This window comes from Haliaeetus leucocephalus, unplaced genomic scaffold, assembly GCF_000737465.1.
Source record: "Haliaeetus leucocephalus isolate CR32 unplaced genomic scaffold, Haliaeetus_leucocephalus-4.0 Scaffold0, whole genome shotgun sequence".
Taxonomy (NCBI): domain Eukaryota; kingdom Metazoa; phylum Chordata; class Aves; order Accipitriformes; family Accipitridae; genus Haliaeetus; species Haliaeetus leucocephalus.
Window position 1 is genome coordinate 11719147 of NW_010972436.1, and position 19581 is coordinate 11738727.

Consider the following 19581-nt stretch of genomic DNA (forward strand, 5'->3'; position numbering starts at 1 on the left):
AGCAATGGAAAAAATAGAACAGCAGAGCTTGACATAGTCCTGCAGTTCCTGCATCTTTCCCTCATGTACATGTGGATAGGTCTTTCTCAAAATCATACTGATATTAGATGCATCCTCTGGACACAAAATCACCTTCATGCAGGAAAAAAAGAGAAATTGTTTCAACTGTCCAAACTTAGATTTTCAACTGAAACTGTTAAAAAGAGGTATAAATAGGAATGTAGGTTATAGAGGGGCTAGATTTCTATTGAGGAGGTAGGGTTTTGCTTGCACTTCTGGCTTTGAATGCAGTAATATCCTTTAGCTGGTAAATGCAAATCAAGTACCAGCAGACCATGCAAGGCTGAAGAGCCAGTTTAAATCTTAATATTGCCACATCCTTTTTAATACAACCTGGGGATACATACAACCAAAAATTGTCTCACAGTGTTATTGCGAGGACCATACTACCAGGACAGCTCTCACGGTACAAATGGGTTCCAAAGGAAAGGGAAGAAGAGGTCGGACCTAGGAGAAGTGTGATTGCTTTACACCAGACTCATCCCTTTTGATGTGCCTGCTTCTGTTCCTGTGTGTTTTCTGCTTCAGCGTATTTAAATACATATCAAATTACAGCCCAGTTATGGATTTATTGCAGCAAAAGCTGCCTTTTTTCCCCACACACAGACACGCACTGCTCTTGCATCTCTTTTTGTCTGTTTGCGCTGCTCATGTTGGTATAGGCCCATGCGTTCCATGTTCTGTGCTGCATGGCAGTAATAAGGCTCTGGTACTGTGCTGTGTAGTATTCCCTCTGCTTTTCACCTCCATGTAATTCAGCCTCACCATCATCCTTACAACTGTATTTACACAGTCTTTTTTGCCCTGTAGTAAATACTGAAAGAAAGAAAACATTTGAAGTGGGTTGCTTTCCCATGCAGCTCCAGGGTCCTACCAACAGTTTGAGAGTAGTCTGCAAAATAGCTGGGTGTAAAACTGGCAAAACTTGGTCCTTCTCTCCCATCAGGGCAATGTAGATCCTGTTGATCCGTACTGTTCATTGTGCTTCCTGGTCACTTAGCCTTCACACTGGGTATTGGGCTGTGATATTGGCACAGAGACTGTGAAACTATGCTAGCTCTTGCAGTGAAGTCTTACATGTTTGTGTCTCGATATTAAGGTTGTGGAATTAGTCAGCTGTGGGTGCGAAACTCCTGCCTTTGCACTACGGACAATAGAAAAACTCCAGTGGTAGCTGGCACCTGCCTAAGGGAGGAAGAAACTGCTCCATTACTGGCACCTGGGTGAGGACAGGCCATTCTGTCACCCTCAGGGAACGATAGTTAGAGACAAGAGAAATTGAAAGCAGTGCTAGATGAGGTGCACTCATGCCTGCACTTCCATCATTCAGATCTTGATTGCGCTCACAGGTTGGGAGGGCATCATTTGGCCATTTCTTCCAGCCCCTTTTCAGTCCTGGCAATCAGTAACTGATGCCAAGTGGGTTTCTGCTTGACTTTCTGCACCTGCATCCCACATCAGTGCACAGCCTGTATGACCTGAAGTAGCACCCATGAAGTAGGTGATGTTTGTGGAACAGGTACAGCCCATTAAACTCTGCAGTAAATTTTACTGTGGGAGTTCAGAGGTCTCCTAGCTTGCCCCATCAGTGTGATGTTTATTCAGTCTAGCTTTCCATCTTGGTGTAACTGCCCTCTCTGTCCTGTCGTCTCTTCGCTGTATATTAAAGTTCTTGCCTAGGTAGAAAACACCTGTCTGCTTTTACTCTTGCCATATACCCAAATATCAAAATTAAATAAAGGATTTCCCTGATCTTGTCTGGAATCAAGGTAAAGAGTGAGTGTGTTTCACACAACAGTTATCCTACTATCTCAGATTACCAGGGTGTATGTTCCATGTGTTTGAGAGGTGCCTTCCTACCTACAGTATTAAGGGGAGTGAGGTCATATCAGGAGATCAGATTTACTTGATAGTCTTTCTGTGCTTGTGCTGTATTGCACATCTGAGCTTGATTTAGTTTGTGAACTCTGCTGTTACTTATCTAGTTTCCCTTTCCCTGATTTTCCCCCATCTCATAAAGCACGTATAACTAATGTGAGTTGTAAACCTTGCGTTTTCTGCTGCTTTTGCTTTCTTTAGCAATGCCTTTACTCTTGGGTAGAGAATGATCCAACTCTTCAAGAATTCTCTTGCTAATTTCTATAAGACTGCATAAAGTTTTCTTTGGTTTGATTAAAAGAGAAAAGAAATTCCATTTTAAAACTTAATTGAAGTTTAACCCTGATACAAAAAAGATTTGAAATTTTGTTTCCTTATTTTGTGTAATTTTTTTTTCTGTAGAGTCCAAGAAAATTCTTCTTGGTCAGGATGTATTTCACATACCCCAGTGGTTCTGTAGCACTTTGCTCTACAGTGCAGTCATCTCAGCCAGGCTTTAAAGCATTGTCATTACTAAGCTAGCAGTGTTTCCATCCTGAATGCTTTGTCTGCATCATCCTTGCCATATTATTTCATCATACACCCCTGGTTTTGTCCTATCCATAATTTTTATATGGGTCATTTTTCTTTTTGCAGGTAGGTGCCAGAATTTGACTGTTATATGCTTTATAAATATGTTCTTTTTTTCCCTGTACTGCATAACTCCAGTCTTGCAGCTGATGTAAGGGTGTGATCAAGCAGGGATCTGTACGGTGAAGAAGCTTCATGGTATCAGCTGTGGGACCAAACCATAGATTTTGAATTGTCAAGTACAGGTGTCCTGCACTAAGAAGTTATATCCTGTCCTGTTATTCAGACATTCATGTGTTTGAATTCAGAACAATGGAAAGCTGGAATGTTTTGGTTGAACTGCCATCAAGACGTTTACATATGCAAGATCTGCTCTGTGTTTCCTTACATCAGGAAATTGCATGTCTTTCTCTTCTAGATTTGAACGTATTCATACAAAGAAAGGGAACTACAGTAAGTCACTAGTTTCAAACCAGGAAGAGGTAGATGATTTAGCAACCTTGGAGGTACTGGATGAGGTAAGAACCTCTTTTTTCATGTTTTCCTGAAGAGGGATAATCACATGTTAAAACACAATGGTGTGCTGTTGATTTTCAAGTTCAACTGTATTGTCACACTTCAACTGTGTAAGTGTACAATGGCATTTTACCAGTTTATGCCAAATATTTTAGATTAGATTTACTGTGTCAGGAATGGTTCCATTTCAAAGATAAAACACCCACTGTCAGTTACAGCCTGAGACTAAGCAGAATTGTAGCACCATTTCCTTAACAGGATTTACATCGCTGGATTGTATTATAGCTAAATATCTAGTTTGCAATGATAGGTTAACCTGAAATTGGTCCAGGTCCAAGAACAAGCACCTTCTCCTCTGTTGCTTGGACATCTAGAGTTGTCTTAAACTAGCTTACCATATTCTCCTAGGCTGGGTTCTCACTGAGTTACTTTGGTGTGGAGATGCATTGAGATCAATTTATGTCAGCTGAGGCTCTGACCTGTCAGTGCCTTCTGGTGAACTTTTGACAAAATTACTGATACAAATCTCACTGGTTTGTCAAAGTTCAAAAATGAGTCCACTAGGAGCAGCAGAACATGCATAAGGGAGGGGGGGAAGTCTGTTGTGTTTAAGCTTCAAAACTGGAAAGAGGAATAGGGCCACAGCACATTATCTGCAGGACTTAGAGGCCATCAGTGGTTGTAAACAAACTGTCATTCTTCCTTACCAGGCTGTGCATAGACTATAATTCACATTCTCTTATCTGTAAAACTTCTCTTACATATTGTATCTTCATCTGTGCAGAATACTAAATGCAGCTTTTGAGCTGGGAAATTACATAATGCTAACAGCCCACAGAACATCATCCGTCATCCAAGAGCTTGGTTATAGTAGCTTAATGTTTAGTTAATACTAATTGAGCTAATTCAAACTTTATCTACTGCACAAAGCTCAGATTTAAGCATTTTTTTAATATTGGGAATAGCCATATGCTAGCAAGACTGGTTTTTTATCTTTCGCCATGAATCATATAAACAATCTGAGCTAAAGAGAAGACACACAAAAAACCATACGAGTTGGAAGCATATCCCATCTCCTCAGAGGTGGAGAATTCTCAGGAAAGTCCTCAGGAAGCCTCTACCTAAAGGCATCATTTGACTGTGTGATATTTTACTAAATCCAATCCAGTTTAAAATCTCTTTCACATATGAATGGCAGCTTCTCAGAACTGTCTCCTTTCTTCCATTCAAACTTTTCTTCCAGTTTAGATAGCCCCATCAGAAGAGCAAAACAGGAGACCTTCTCTCAGTGCAAGAAATAATTTCAAAAAGGGCAGAAGTTCCCCTAAAAAATTCTGTTAATGTGAATCTGGTTATGACCAAAAGCAAGGTAGCATTCAAAACCAAAAAGGGAAGAGCTTATCAAGGCAACGGAAAACCAAGATTTTCTCCTTATGTTTTCCTGTGAAGGAAATGTAACCTCTTCAGCTGTTGAGAATTCAGGTTTTAAGTGCATTAACCAGAACACAGTGCACAACACTGTAAGCAGATGGATGTGGAAGGAAAGCAATTCCTTCTGTAGTCCTCTGCTGTCGGTTGTTCTGTTCCAATGGGAATAGGGCCTAAATATTTTCACATGTACCTCAGAATAGTCTCAAGGCTGGTTTGAGTTTCTCCATCCAGCTCTATGTCCTGCTTTAATTGGAAACCTAACCAGGCACTTTACATACCCAGGTCTGTATGCAGAAGAAACTGAGGGAAATTATGTCAAGAAATTGGGTATGCCACTAATGGGCCCTTCTTTTTTTTTGGTGCAGGGAGAACTGGCTCTCCAGCAGCAAAGAACAATCACAGCAGAGACTGGTTGTTAATATAGAAAGATGCCTGATTGTTTACATTACTAGGATCCAAACAGTTGAACATCTGTGTCTTGTCTTGTAACTGAGAGTAATGTTAGAGCAGCTGTAATGGCAGTTACTAATTCAAACATATGGCTCTTGCTTGATAAGTTACATGGAGCTGTAGTGTTAGAAATGAGGACAGGACTGTCTCATGGAAACCTTTGATTAGTTGAATTAAAGCAGTACCTATTAACTCATTTGGCTACAGCCACTTGGGGATCTGTGAGTGTATATTGTTCAGAGTGAGTTTGGACACAAGAAATTAGGAATGCCAATGTGTTTGAAAGTGTTACTTACTTTTGATCATGATCAGTTGTATTCCTGACTATCGATACCTTCTGTCTCTATCCTCATTCATTGTAACTACATAAATATTTTATACATTTTCCTAATATTCTTTTTTCCCCCATGTGATTCAATGTTCCTATTCTTTCTCCATCAGAATACAGTAACAGAGCAGTTGCAGAAGGGTTACGCCAAGGATCAGATCTACACATATGTTGGGGACATTCTCATTGCTGTCAATCCATTTCGGAACATAGATATTTATTCTTCACAGGTGTGAAAATCTAGGTTTGGTTCTTTTAAACTATCACTTATTTCCATTAAAATATGAATATTTGTGTTAAGTATAAGGTAAGAGTATTCTTGAGATTTACTTCAGTTCACTGAACAACGGAATTACCAATACAGTTGTCCCTTCAACTGCACGTTGACACACATCCTCATCGTGGGCTGAATTTCAGCACAGAAATGAGAAACTCCAGAAAATTTAATTTCTGATATCTTTATAGTGTAGATCATGTCTATATCACGTCTAAAGTGCAAACAGCTATATCTGATCAAGTCATCCTTTTTAATCAATGGATAGAAATAGGATTTTTGAGGTTATTGTTCTTCTAGTGACTTTCAACATTCATTCTAGGATGAGATAAATTGTGCTAAACTTAATGAGATTTGTTGACTAGAATCCCACAGAGTGTAAAGGCACTAGCTGCCCATAGCAGCTAGTTCAGAAGTATTATCTGTACAGGTAAGTGCATTTATTCAGGTGAATCTTGCCCCTCTTTGTGGGAGGGAGCATTTCTTCTCCCCCACTTCCCACAGAGAACTTCTGTGAATGGATGGAGGTAGGAGCTGGGGGCATTTCCTCCCAAGAAAGCTGGGAAAGCCATAGCTGTTTAATTGATCAGAGGGTTCACAAAGCAACCCTGTAAAATTTTAACTTTTGTGAATTTGCCTCCCCATTATACAAAAGGGGACAGATATGAAATTCTGGTCATACAATAATTTGGCATTATTAATTATCAGATACTACAGTACAGAAAAGATCTTACATTTTGACATCAATATCATGCAGAAATAATAAGAGGATGTGAAGTACAAATAAAATGAAATTATAAATTGGTCCTTGATATCTGGCAGTATTAAATTTTCTTCTAATATTTTGAGTTTCATAGCATAATCAGGGCTGACATCATACAAAATTGTGCTGCTTTTTTAGCAGTTCTTGTAGTACTGAGTACATACAGATTCATGGTATAATGAGTGCAGTAACAGCTCACTCAGAAAACATCACTGCTGGTAACCTCAGCATGCTGTACACTAAGCTGAAAATAAAACTGAACCCTGATAAAAAAAAAATTGTTAAAGGACACTGATAATGTTTTCATTTTTTCTTACACTTAGCACTCCAAACTGTATATTGGAGCCAAACGGACTGCCAACCCTCCTCATATTTTTGCTGTTGCTGACATAGGGTATCAGTCCATGGTGACATACAATTCCGATCAGGTAAAGATGAGGTGTCTTAATTATATCCTTTGCTAGGCTGAGAGATATGTAATGAGCTCAGAGTCATGCTCTTGTTCTCTGCAGTGTATCGTTATTTCTGGAGAAAGTGGAGCTGGCAAGACACAAAGTGCCCATCTTCTGGTTCAGCAGCTCACTGTCCTGGGCAAGGTATGTTTCAAAGGGGATGCCTCTGGAAGGCTTTGCTATCTTAGGCCTAATTGACTGAACCTATGGACAAGGCATTGGTAGGGGGGCAAGGCTGTGATACGTTTTCCAAAGAACTTCTGTAAGGTCAGATTGGAACCTGATGCTGATCTATCTACCCCTTCCTCCCTCCTGAACTAGGGTCACTTGAAAATATTTTGGGGATTCCGCAAGAAAGTACCCACTGCAGTGAGGGCTGTGACTTTTAATCTGTCCCTTGTTTAATTGAGTGTCTTCAAATCACCCAAACTGTACTAAATAAAATCCTCTTCTAGCTTTTCACCTCATTCCACAACCAGATTGCTGTCGGTAGGAGATGGTAATTCTGGGAAGTGACCACCGTAATTGTCTAAATAAAATGCCATTTTTGCATGTCCCAGGTGAGATGCAAGCAAACTGATTCATTGGTATGGTGCAGTGCAGCAGTAAGCAGATGCTAAGAAAGATCCTAAAAGCAAGCTGGCCATCTCAGAGTGCCGGACCACAGAAATCAATTAGTTCTGGTGTTGTCATTATCATTATGTGTGTTATCTCTTCCAGCCAGCCATTAGTTCTGTAGATTGCTATATTCTGACAGGTCTCATGATATATACATGCCTTTCTTTCCATATGATTCAATAGGAATGGCTGCCCTGATGATGTCACACTTCACAATACCAACTAGAAGAGGAAAGAAACACTTAAGAATGAATGTATTTGGATGATTACTGATAATTTTAAGCAATATCTTTTCATATCCAGGCTAATAACAGGACTCTACAGGAAAAGATCCTCCAGGTGAATAACCTTGTAGAAGCATTTGGGAATGCAGGCACTATCATCAATGATAACTCCAGCAGATTTGGGAAATATTTGGAAATGAAATTCACTTGTGGTGGCACTGTAGTAGGAGCTCAGATTTCAGAGTATCTCCTTGAAAAATCCAGAGTTGTCCACCAGGCAGTGTAAGTATAAAAATTATATTTGACCTAATTTGGGGGTTACAGAGTAGGCCTACAATGCAGGAAATTACCTTGGATCAAAACAGGAAGATGAAGAAGGTACTGGGATTTTTTCTTATAAATTATATATGAATAGCTTATAAATCTGTAAGCTAGCTGAAAACGACTCCTGATTTTTCTTTTTCATTGCCTCCTGGGTGATTTAAACAAATCTCATAAAAATGCATGTGTGATATATAAAGTATATCAGAATGTGTAAAGAATTAAAAACTTTCTAACATTTCAGTTCTAAATTTCTTTGTGGAAGTTTGAAATATTGTGTTAAGTATCTCACTTGGATTTAATTCCTGTACGTTTCCTCTAGTATTGTAGCTTTTTTGTTTGTTTGTTTGCAAAGTGCTCATTTTCCATTTTGGAGCATCTAGTAGGATTTGGTTATAAAGGGTTATGGACCAAATGCAGAACAGATCCATCTCTGTTGTGTGTATCTCATAATATAAAATGACAGAAAAATTAAATGGCATTTCCAATTAATTTAAATTATTGACATGTATTTTCTATCCTAATATATAGCACATCCAGGTAAAAAATATTTTGGCAACTCTATTTCTGCCATAATAACAATAGGAAAAACAGAGTTTGAGACAAAGAGTGTTGTCACTGATTGATATTTTTCCCCTTGCTGATCTCTTACTCATTTTTACTCTTTTTGTAGTTCTGCATGACCTTGTTGCCTGTTGTAGATTTGTGACATGAAGAACATCTAAGTATCACTTGGAACGTTTCAATAAACAATTTAAACTTAGAGGCAATTTTGTGAAATGATGTTTTTTCCCCAGTTGAACATAAGCACAGAAACTGCTTTTTCAGAATAAAATCAGCTTTTTCCTTAAAATGCCACTTTTTTTTCATAACTTTTCACGGGTTTGTTCTGTGGCTGTCAGTCTGTATTTATATTCAGCCACATGCTGAAACAGGAAGTCGGCAAAGCATTTACATGCATCAGATGCTATTTAGGTAAGTGTTCAGATGTGTGAATTCACAAGAAAATGCCACCGAAGAGTTTAGCGTGAGAGCCACTGTGGGAGGTTAAATTCTGAGGCATGAACTTCCAAGGGTGCCTGAAGCTGTTTGTGTCGAACATGTTCTCCTCTTCACTGAGGTCTCTGTGTGGCTGGTCCATACAGCTGTGCCAGGGCAGAGAACTGGCATTCAGGTACCTGCATTGCAAGGGCAGTCTGTTCTGCTCTTCTGGGAGAACATGACTACCAAACTCACATGGAGAGCTAGGAATGACTTTTTGCAGAAAACCACTGACTGATTACCCAGAAAATGGGAGACCCAAGTTCCAGACCCACTTCAAGCCAAGAGATTTTGAACCTATGGGTATCCCCTACCTTTCCAAGAGAATACACAAACCATCAGGACACAGTGAGGTTTCAGAGAGCATGCAAAGCATGGCTATGCAACCTAATGGTTAAGACATGGAGTGGGAAGGTAAGGGATCTGCTTCTACTCCTTAAATTGATGTTGTTTTCTACAACTGACTGTCTACAGTAAAACACGCACACTAAGTTGGCACTGGACTCTGATCTAGGCACCCCACATGCAGAGAGGAGTGCACTGGACTCTGATCCTGTTTCACAGAAGCATGTAATGGTGCTCCTGAGACACATGCCTCAGCTCATGCAGAAACCAGGGGATTGAACACAATTCCTTTTTGCCATTTCATAGTGACTGACTTGGCCATCTCAGGGTTCAGTGGTGGTTGCAAATTTCCACCTAAGCATCCAGTTCTTCCTCATAAGGTGCACAGAAACCTTGGATGTGCAATAAACCTTCTGTCCTGGGTTTGGGCAGCTAACTTCTAGGCAAAGCATGCCAAGTCATAAGGCCCTTTGCTGAATGTCTGCTTATGTGCTTTCTTGGTTCAGCGCTAAAGGATGCAGCAAACATACTGGATTCAGTGAATCAAGAGTGTATAGCTTTCCCATGGTCAGAAGATTTTTTAAAATAACTGGAGGTTAAGCAGCCCATTTAATGCAGGTGGCTGAGCAACATGCAAGATCTCACCCAGCACTTATCAACTTCATCAAAGGCAGAGCAGCATTTAGCTGCTTGTAGCACCGAGCAGCTGCCCTGGCAGCTTCAGAACAAACACACAGTGGCACAGAAAAGGGTGTTCACTTCGCAGGAACTTGTGTAGTAAAGCTTCTTTCAGTTTGCATGAGCCTTGCCTGTTATCAAAATAACATTTAATAATAGCACGTATGTCATCAGTAAATGTAATGTAGTTACATTACTAAATCAGTTTGTTGTTTCTGTTGTTTCAGAGGAGAGAAAAATTTCCATATTTTTTATTATATTTATGCTGGTCTGGCAGAAAAGAAAAAACTGGCACATTATAAACTGCCAGAATATAGACCTCCCAGGTAATGCAGTTTATTTTTACATAAATTCATTACTAAGAAATGCAGTGTTGAATTCTCAACCTTATTTACATTCTAACTCTGTATCCATCAACTCTTTCAGATATCTGCAAAACGATCATTTCAGAATAGTGCAAGATTTCATGAACAATAGCTTTTATAAGTCTCAGTTTGAATTGATTGAACAGTGCTTCAAAGTCATAGGTTTTACACTGGAGGTGAGTGCCAATAACCCCCCCTTTTTTTTTGGTGAACTTTAATGACTACCTTAAGCAAGAAAAACTGATATAAAGCATTCAAATAATCTCCCTTGGTATTTTCTTCCTTTAGCAGTAGTGCATTTATGTTTTAGGATATTGCATGGTCAACTTACTGTTATATTACCACATCTAAATTTTTAAGGTTTCAAGGTATTGATAAAATAATAAAATGGTATTAGTCAACAAGACTTTGAAATCAGTGAACACAGCACAGCTGAGTAATTGGGAAGAAAAGCCTTTTGCAGATTAAATGCATTCAAAATGATATTGTAACTATTTATTAGCCTATAATTTTAGGCCTGTGAATATGAGCCTCATCTCTGTTTTAAGATGAAGTCCATGGTGAGAGTTCTAAAAATTCATTGAGTTGATCTGAGTTTTGATGAACTCAATACATTTTCACAACTCCAGGGGTAAAGTTGAAGTTTTTACATCCCTTTTGAGTGAATCTCATCACTAAACATTAACTGAACCCATTCTTTCTTTATGATCTCATATCATTGCTCTGCTGGCCATTAAACCCCTCTCCTCAGGCTGTCTTTGGTATAATTAAAATAAAAACAAGCCTCTGGATTTATAAAATAGGATGCAAAGGAAGGAAACCCCATCCTACACCCTAGTTCTCTCTTCTTAGAAGTGGTGCATTACAGCTGTAGTTTACCTCTGACTTTATTTATCACAGATGATAGTAGGAGTATGATCTGTATAGTATCTGTGAAATATAGCACTAGTGCTGCAGAATGGATGTATGTTTTAATTTCTTTGACAAAACTGCATGTTTTAAGGAGCTTTTCACAGAAAATTACTCACTTCAGTTGAATATTTCTGGCTTCCCTCAATGTAAATATTTGAATAGCTAGCAGAACAGATTTATTCACCTATTCTATTCCTCCATACTCATTTTGCATTAAGTCATATTAGCAGTGGAGTTCACAGTCTCTTTCTCCTCTACAAGCTTATTCACAACTGCTCTTAGTAATATCCACACCTGTACTATCACATCCTTTCACACCTGTACTTTCACCTTTCCAGAAGCAGCGCGGATATGCACTGTTCAGCACTGATAGCAGTTTTGTCACAGCACCAGAGACCTTGCTAAGTTCTAATTTATACCATGAAAAGCAGCAAGTCTGGTTTTGTTCCTGGTTCTTTTGTTCACTTGGATGTATGGAAACAATAATCCTGATTATCCAAGAGACATCTTCCTTACATATTGAAGATCCAGTTAGAACTACGTCACTGGCCACATTGTGCAGTTCTAGCATGGATCTTCACTTGATTAACTCAGCAAGCCACCGTGAGCTGAATTGGTAAAGAATTACCTACCTGTAGAACCCCCCAGATTCAGAAGCAGGTTGGGTACACAGGCAATCTAACTGTGGTTACATGTGAGCCCTATCCATGTTAGCCTGTCTTACATTCTCTACAGGGTCAATTAGCCTGTCTGAGGCTGTGTTTGCAAGAGTGAAGGAACAGAGAAGTCTTCTTCCCACACTGAGGTTCTGATCTAGGATACATGTGCAGAGACAATTTATTGTCAGTGAGAAAAAGATAGTGTAAGACAATGAGTTTCTTTTCTAAATTCACTTTTTAGTAATGCAGCCTTAAGCTTTGACATTCATTGCAGTGCCCAGAGGAGGTTCTATATAAGCATGTTCCATGTTTTATTAGCAGAAGACCTTTGACAGAATATCTTCGCCTCTTCAATTAAAACTGAGACCCAAATAAGGCTTTATTTCTTAGAAATCTGTTTTTAACTGACTGGCAGGCTTTAATAGTACCTACTGTCAGTACGCCCTGTCTTAAAATCACACTGTTTTATTTCAGGCTGCGTGGCAAAATTAATAGGAAAGGACTGCCTGAGGTGAACAATAATCATGCTGTATGAGACAGATCAAGCCAGAATTCAAACACACTGGAAAAGGGCACAAAAATGTCAGCAGCCATACATACTGTACAGCACAATGGCAGAGGTTAAGCTATCCATTTCTTTCCATTTCATCTGTGTCCCTAAGCTTAAAATGAAAATGATTGCTTAAAACCTAGGTAAACTGTGTGGCAATTATCCTGAGCATAATTTTTTAGAGTGAGCTTATCTAGTAAGTCTTGCTGTCACTGGAATAATTAATTTATTAACTGCTAGATTAATTTCTGAAAGTGTTGAAAACAAGATCAAGTATTCTAAAGCAATTAAGGATTTTATCTGAGTAAATGATACCTGACATGGTACTAGCAAACTGTTGAATATTAGGGATAAAATGCTGTGCAATTATGAAAAGTCTGTCTATAAAATACCAATCAAATTTACAAAACTGCTTCTTATAAAACTACTATAAAACTTATAAACCTGCTATTTATAAAATACAGTATTACTACATGCCTCAAAATACATAGTATCACAGATTTCTAACTTAAAACCTAGTCTGCTTTACAGGAACACCTCAGCATTTCTGAGTAGAAAATACTCAGAGATCATCAAGTACACTTATAAACGTTCACAGTTCAGATGAAAATTCACAGTTCAAATCTCAGTCAAACCTGCAATGAAAGCATTACTTAATTAATTACAAATATGATTTTATCTGTCATATATAAGTACTTTAATTTATTGTACATATCACTTCACTGTCCAGACTAATACTAGCCTTCTTCAAGGTAGAATCCCTCTTCAGAACCTACTAAATCATTTGAAATTTAAATATGTTTAACTAAAGTCCATACTAAAGTGCTTCGGTGAGTACGCAGTTCCTAACTGACATTTTGAAGGGTAAAGTGCCTTGCCAAATCAGAGACGTGAGGTCTCACTCTTCTCACAGTGAAACTTTTTCTGATGACATCAGTGGGAGCCATTGCAGACTTCTTATTTGGAGTACCTTTGTTTCCGTGGTCCAAGAAACATAGATGCAGATTTTTTTTTTTTTTTTTTTTTATCTAGGTATTACATTTTTAGACACAGTTGTGCCTGCAGGCACAGTGAAGGGTGACTATAAATAACCTCTGAATTCTTTCTATGTAAGAGGATTATGTTCACCACTTATTTTGTGCTTCCCCTACTCGATGTCAATCCTGTCCTGTTGACAAGTATGGAAGAGATATTAGGCTACAGTTTGTCTTGCCCTCTTTGGGTGAGTTATACCTGAAAGACTATGCTGAGTACAGAACAGGGAATAACTGCTGAGAACAGCATTCCTAAAAGTTGTGGGCACGTGGCAGACAACAGGAAACAACACACACATGTGCCCGTCGTACAAACCAAAGTGACAAATCTATCTGGCTATTAAGTATTGCATTTTTTTTAATATACTTTTCAGGAACTTGGAAGTGTGTATAGTGTCCTGGCTGCCATTTTAAATGTGGGTAACATTGAATTTTCTACAGTGGTATCTGAACATATGATTGACAAGAGCAACATTTCCAATCCAGTAGCCCTTGAGAATTGTGAGTGTTTTTTCTTGATTTAAGATCACTTTCCTTTAGTGTTTTGATAGTGAATGTATGTCTTTTATTGCAAGAGAGTTATCAATGAAAACTGTATTCACATGGAAATTTTGCAAGAATAATTAAATGCTAAAGATAGATTAATTCCAAGCCCACCTGAATTCAAATGTAAAAAGAAAAAATTTTCCATGTTCCGCACCTTATTTGACTAACCAGTTCACTGGCATTCAGGAAACATGACTAATACTGCAGATGCCTAAAAAGGAAATCTTTGAAATTTGAAGGTTATTTAAACATTTGATGGAGAACCTCATTAGCACATTGAATAGTTTTTTTCCAGTTTCCTTCTCAGATACTCATTACATGTGCCTGTTGAAATACATCTCACTAATTCTTTGGAAGGGATACCTTACATTATAGGCTGCCGGGGGGAGCAGAGGAAGGAAAGGGGCAAAATTCTCAAGAAAGTTGCTACTCTTTCTCAGTAATTACAGGTGGGGAGATAATGAAGTCTTCATGCTATCTTCTTACATGTTTTCCTGCCATAGATAGAAAAATACTGTGGAACTGGGAAAGAAGCACCCCTTTCCTGGAGCAAAAGGAGGACAGCAGTGGCTTGTATGGATGGATTATAACTGAGAGGGATATTCACACCTCACAACTTACATACTCCAGACATAGTCATGTAGATTCCCTAGCATTTCTCCATAGACAGTTTGGAGAAATAGCCTCCTTGATAAAGTAGTTTAGAACCTAAAGGCCTCTGCTTTGAATCACTTACTCATTGACTGCAGTGGAAGCTAGGAAGGCTAGTGACTAAATTAAATACTGCCAGTTGTTTGGTGTGAACACCCTCATTAGTTATAGTTCAAGACTTTGATTTGGGCCTTATTCATAATACATTGCACTTGCAGCTTTGATTGCAAAAATGCATATTTTTCCTTTCAAAATCTGGCTCTGAGCTATACCTGTGACCAACCTTCCTAGGTGCGTCCTTGCTGTGTATTCAGGCAGATGAACTGCAAGAGGCCCTCACCTCTCACTGTGTAGTGACTCGAGGAGAAACAATTATTCGTCCCAACACTGTGGAAAAGGCCACTGATGTCAGAGATGCCATGGCCAAAGCACTGTATGGGCGCCTCTTCAGCTGGATAGTCAATCGCATCAACACTTTACTCAAACCTGACAAACATTTAAGGTAAAAGAAGCTTTTCCAGACTAAAGAGAGAACAATATCGTCCACACTAAAGCTTTTAGTTTTCTCATCTACTTTTTCTCTGCTACCATTTTGTTTATGACACCACCATGTTAAAAAAAGGTTTTATCCTTTTCATAGTATGCAGTGAAAATACAGTAGATATGGATAGCGCGGGTGTCTGGTGTTTTCCTGTTTGACCTTTACTCATTTAACCCTTTGTAAATTACATACTAACTACTTTTTCCTTCATAGTTTTTCAGGCCCAACTTTTGACATTCATCTGTTGATTACATAGGTCAAATTCTGGTCTTATTTACACTGATGCTGTTGCTTCTGTCACTGTTGTTATGAGCGTGGTTTCATATATGTGTGAGAGTAGTTTCCAAATGCATTTACCGAGGTTAATGTCCAGCCTACCTTTACAAGGTGACATTTTCAACACAGAGACAAGAAAGATATTGGGAATGAGGATATAACACATTTTGCAAATTAATCAGAGAAGAAATGATGTGGCTTGCATTGTAGATCCTGTAGGTCAGGGCCCTCTATGGCTGATAATAGCAGTGAAAAGGGGCAAACCTATAACTACCTGAAGAGGAATATCAGTAGTAAATAGCTTTTGTTTGCAAATCTGGATTTTCTGGATTTTTTAAATTTTGTTTTTAAACATCAGAGGGAAGCCAAGGCTGCAATCCTAGAATTTGTTTAAACTTTCAAATATTTGGTTACAGCAGAGCAGCAATAAACAGAACTTTAATCAGTAAGTGATAAGATAAAATTCATGATAGATGGGGCAGCACTGCTAGCCTGGGTGCCTCTCTCACGTGCCTGTTACAGAGCCCTTTTCAAATTGAATACTTATGCTGGTGAGGAAGAAAGTTCAACCTGAAATGTTCACTATTAAAAGAAAAAAAAACAGAAGTCTGCTTTGGTTTTGTGGTAGTAAAATAATTTGTATTTGCTATTTTTATGTAATTAGGTCTGAGAAGGAATGGGGCAGAGAAATTTCAGCAGTCTGTTCACCAAAAATGTAATTTGCAGGTAGATAAAATAGTCACCAAATTCAGATCAAAATCAACAAATAGCTTTGATCGCTCCACAGTGAAATGCTTCCATTTTTGAGATGGACTTCACAAAGAGGTTCAAGTGCTATTCATTAGTATCTTGAGGCTGTTTCTTCATAGCCAATTTCCTAAATTTTTATGAAAAAAAAAAAAATTGGTTACAGATAGCCCGTCAAAGGGGTTTTATAGTTAGAATGATTTATTTTTTTAATTTAGCTAGGAAAAGACGCTAATGTCAACTTCAGTTTGATATAAAATTATATCCTCTTAATTTTTTCTTTCAGCAAATAAATACAAATATTAGAGCTTTTTTCCGGTTGCAGAAATGACCACTTATCTCTCAAAATGCCTTAGCTAAAATTTCAAACTGAAATTTTTACTAGTAGTACTTCTCTGGAACTTAATTGGTAATTTAAATTCATACCACGCTCCAGTACTTAAAGTAGTATTTAGATGTATAAAAAGTCTAGCTATTCATTCTTTTGACTTTCATGTTAAAATAAGCAGTTTTAATTGTTGTCAATAAATATTATGAAGAAATAATATTTGATGACAGCAATCTTAAATTTCAAGATGCTGGTGAGTAAAGCCTGTTTTATTACAAGAGAAATAAAAAGAACTGCATGTTGTTTCTGTACTGTGGTCAGCTTTTTACAATAGAACAATAACTAGCAAATGTTAGTTTAAAAACAAAATTGTAATCCTCTATACGCTTATTGATTGACTCGGTCATTATGTGATTCAGTGTATCTGGTCTGCAAATAGTCATCTTTGAATTGATGTGCATTTATTGTATTTCAAACAAATATTGATTGTTATTTTAAGAGATATCTGGTTTAGCAAATATTATCCTATTTAACTGGCATACAGATTTGGCCCATTATTTCGTTTTGTGAAATAGTAATGAAGCTAGTCAGTATAAACTAAAGATACAACAATAGAAAGTTTATTTAATCTTTGCAGTGGAAACGATGATGGTTTGAACATTGGAATTCTTGATATCTTTGGCTTTGAGAATTTCAAAAAAAATTCTTTTGAACAACTCTGTATCAACATTGCCAATGAACAAATTCAGTTCTACTTCAATCAACATGTTTTTGCCTGGGAACAGGTATGTGTTCAATATTTTGATAAAGCTTTAATATTGCTGAACATATAAAACCTTGTCTCAAGAAAACTACATTGTTCCTTCCCCATAATAGGTTGTAAATTGCAGATTATAACAAATGTTTCCTGAGTATGTATTCTGTGAAGCAGTGCTTGCTATTTGCAAGTAAAATGCCTACAAAAAACACATTAAAGTTGAAATTTACAGTATCTAAGCAACATAACACAGCGATAATCAGTTTGATGCAAATGCAATGTTGTTTTCTTGAGGAATAACATAAGTGATGTAATGTATGATTCTACAGTAAAAAAATAAATGAGTGGTAACATAATTTTTGAAGTGCAGCGTTCATAACAGCTTACTAATAAGCTTAATGAACACTGAAGTTCCATATTAAAGACTGAAAATCTTGCAATTATTTTGTTCTTATTCAGGAACTAGATCATCTAAGCTAAATAATGATGGATTTAATCTAAATAATTTGATGTAAAACAGAGAAAAGGAATAGAGTTGTAATTATAAAAGTTTATGAAATTGAAGAGGAGAGTGGAAAACCTCAAAAATGGTGATCTCAACTTTGTAAATAATTCCATGAGAATTAAATTAACCATCTTAAAATCATTATTCAGTATTGCTATTTGAAGAATAACATGTCCAGGAAAAAAAAAATATGAATCTTGCTGAAGGTAGAAATATTCCAGAATTCGGTATGAGCAGAACAGTCAACATTCAAATTTTAGGTGAAATAATACTTTCTCTGTTTTACTGAAATTATTGGGTTTTATGATACATAGATGAAAATCCTCCTGAATACTGATTTTAATTATTAGTAGAAAAAGAGTATTTTGTCAGTGTTAATCACTGCTTGTTTTAAGAATGAGACAGATACAAGTTTGGAATGTGTCTATGTATGCAGGTGTGTACTGCATGTGTCAGTCTAGAGGAGTATATATCTATGTGTAAAATGGCTTTTTTTTTAATATGGATCAATGTTTTATCCTGTTTCCAGTTATTTCAGGAAATGCTGTCTTGCGGTCTTAGACCGTGTTGTTGTTTTTATAGATTTATGTGGGAGATTCTCAGTCACAAGTATTTCCTTGTCTTTAATACCATCTAAAAGTCAGAGAGAAATTAGCCTGAAAAACTATAATTACTTAGGCATCTTCTTTCCAAAGTGCATAAATTCACACAAAAAGAGCACTTGGCTACTGCTGTTTCTAACAGCTGAAAGATGGAAATAGCACAGGCCGCAGCACCATTATTTATTCCCGTCAAATCCAGGCACTGACCAGGTCTCCTGGCCTTGCATATGTCCAACTTTGCTCAAATGTTCCCTAACTTGATCCTCCCCCAGTGAGGGTCAGTCTTCTTTGCTCCAGACTTTCCTTCTGGTCTCAGGGACCTGGGATTATTAGTCAAGACCAAGGCAAAGAAGGCATCGAGTATCTCAGCCTTTTCCAGCTCATCCACACCTGTTAAGCAGCAGGCCCACATTTTCCCTAGTTGCCTATTTGCTGCTGATGGACCTGCCTTGGCTTTCCTAACCCTATCCCTGTACACCCAAATATTGTCTTAATATTCCTTCTCTTTTTTGATTAGACTTGGGTTCTGTCCAGTGTAATCTGCCTTTGCTTGTTTCTAGATACCCTAATACAGAACATTTTGGCCAGACCTATACCAGTGCAGAGGTTTGTGGTGTCACAATCTAGTAGGAGTAGTTTGCTCTCCTGCACATGCCCTACTGCAGAGAGGTCAGGGTGGTTGTTTTGCCACTGAGCAAATGAGGGAAAAAATGAACTTCTGATTTTGATGACATACAGTTTACCCATTTCTCCCTGTAGGAAATTAGTATGACAGTTACAGACCTTATGGAAGGGGAAGGTGATCTTTGCTTACAGAATCTCTAAGTGTGTCCATTTTACCCACTCCCACTCATTCTCTCATAGATTTCATTGACTCACACCCACATAGAAAGCACCAGGATGTGTGTGTTCAAGTGTCTGGCCAGGATCATCTGTGAGCAACACAGAGAATAAGGGACACCAGCTAGCAAGTCTTCATCATGTCTCTTAGGTTCTTCTTGCTGAACTAAGTTTTGGACATATCTTTTACACCCTTTAGCAATCATCACTTGTTTCAGGGCAGTTCTTCACCTCAGAAGATTATTTACTTCAGCCTCCATAATCTTCAGGGAAGGTCGTTATTTGGTTTTGCTTGTTCGGAATATATACATCTTTAAGC

General features: G+C 37.9%; 1 protein-coding gene across 1 annotated transcript in view; it reads left to right on the forward strand.

Annotated features, from left to right (window-relative positions):
• MYO3A (myosin IIIA) overlaps window positions 1-19581 on the forward strand; it is a 126144-nt gene that overhangs the window by 64894 nt on the left and 41669 nt on the right. The window contains exons 10-19 of the mRNA XM_010562842.1: window positions 2927-3026; window positions 5347-5463; window positions 6594-6698; window positions 6783-6866; window positions 7644-7846; window positions 10177-10275; window positions 10376-10490; window positions 13844-13970; window positions 14958-15168; window positions 17196-17343. Coding sequence (XP_010561144.1) covers window positions 2927-3026; window positions 5347-5463; window positions 6594-6698; window positions 6783-6866; window positions 7644-7846; window positions 10177-10275; window positions 10376-10490; window positions 13844-13970; window positions 14958-15168; window positions 17196-17343 — 1309 coding nt within the window. The remainder of the gene's footprint in view (window positions 1-2926; window positions 3027-5346; window positions 5464-6593; window positions 6699-6782; window positions 6867-7643; window positions 7847-10176; window positions 10276-10375; window positions 10491-13843; window positions 13971-14957; window positions 15169-17195; window positions 17344-19581) is intronic.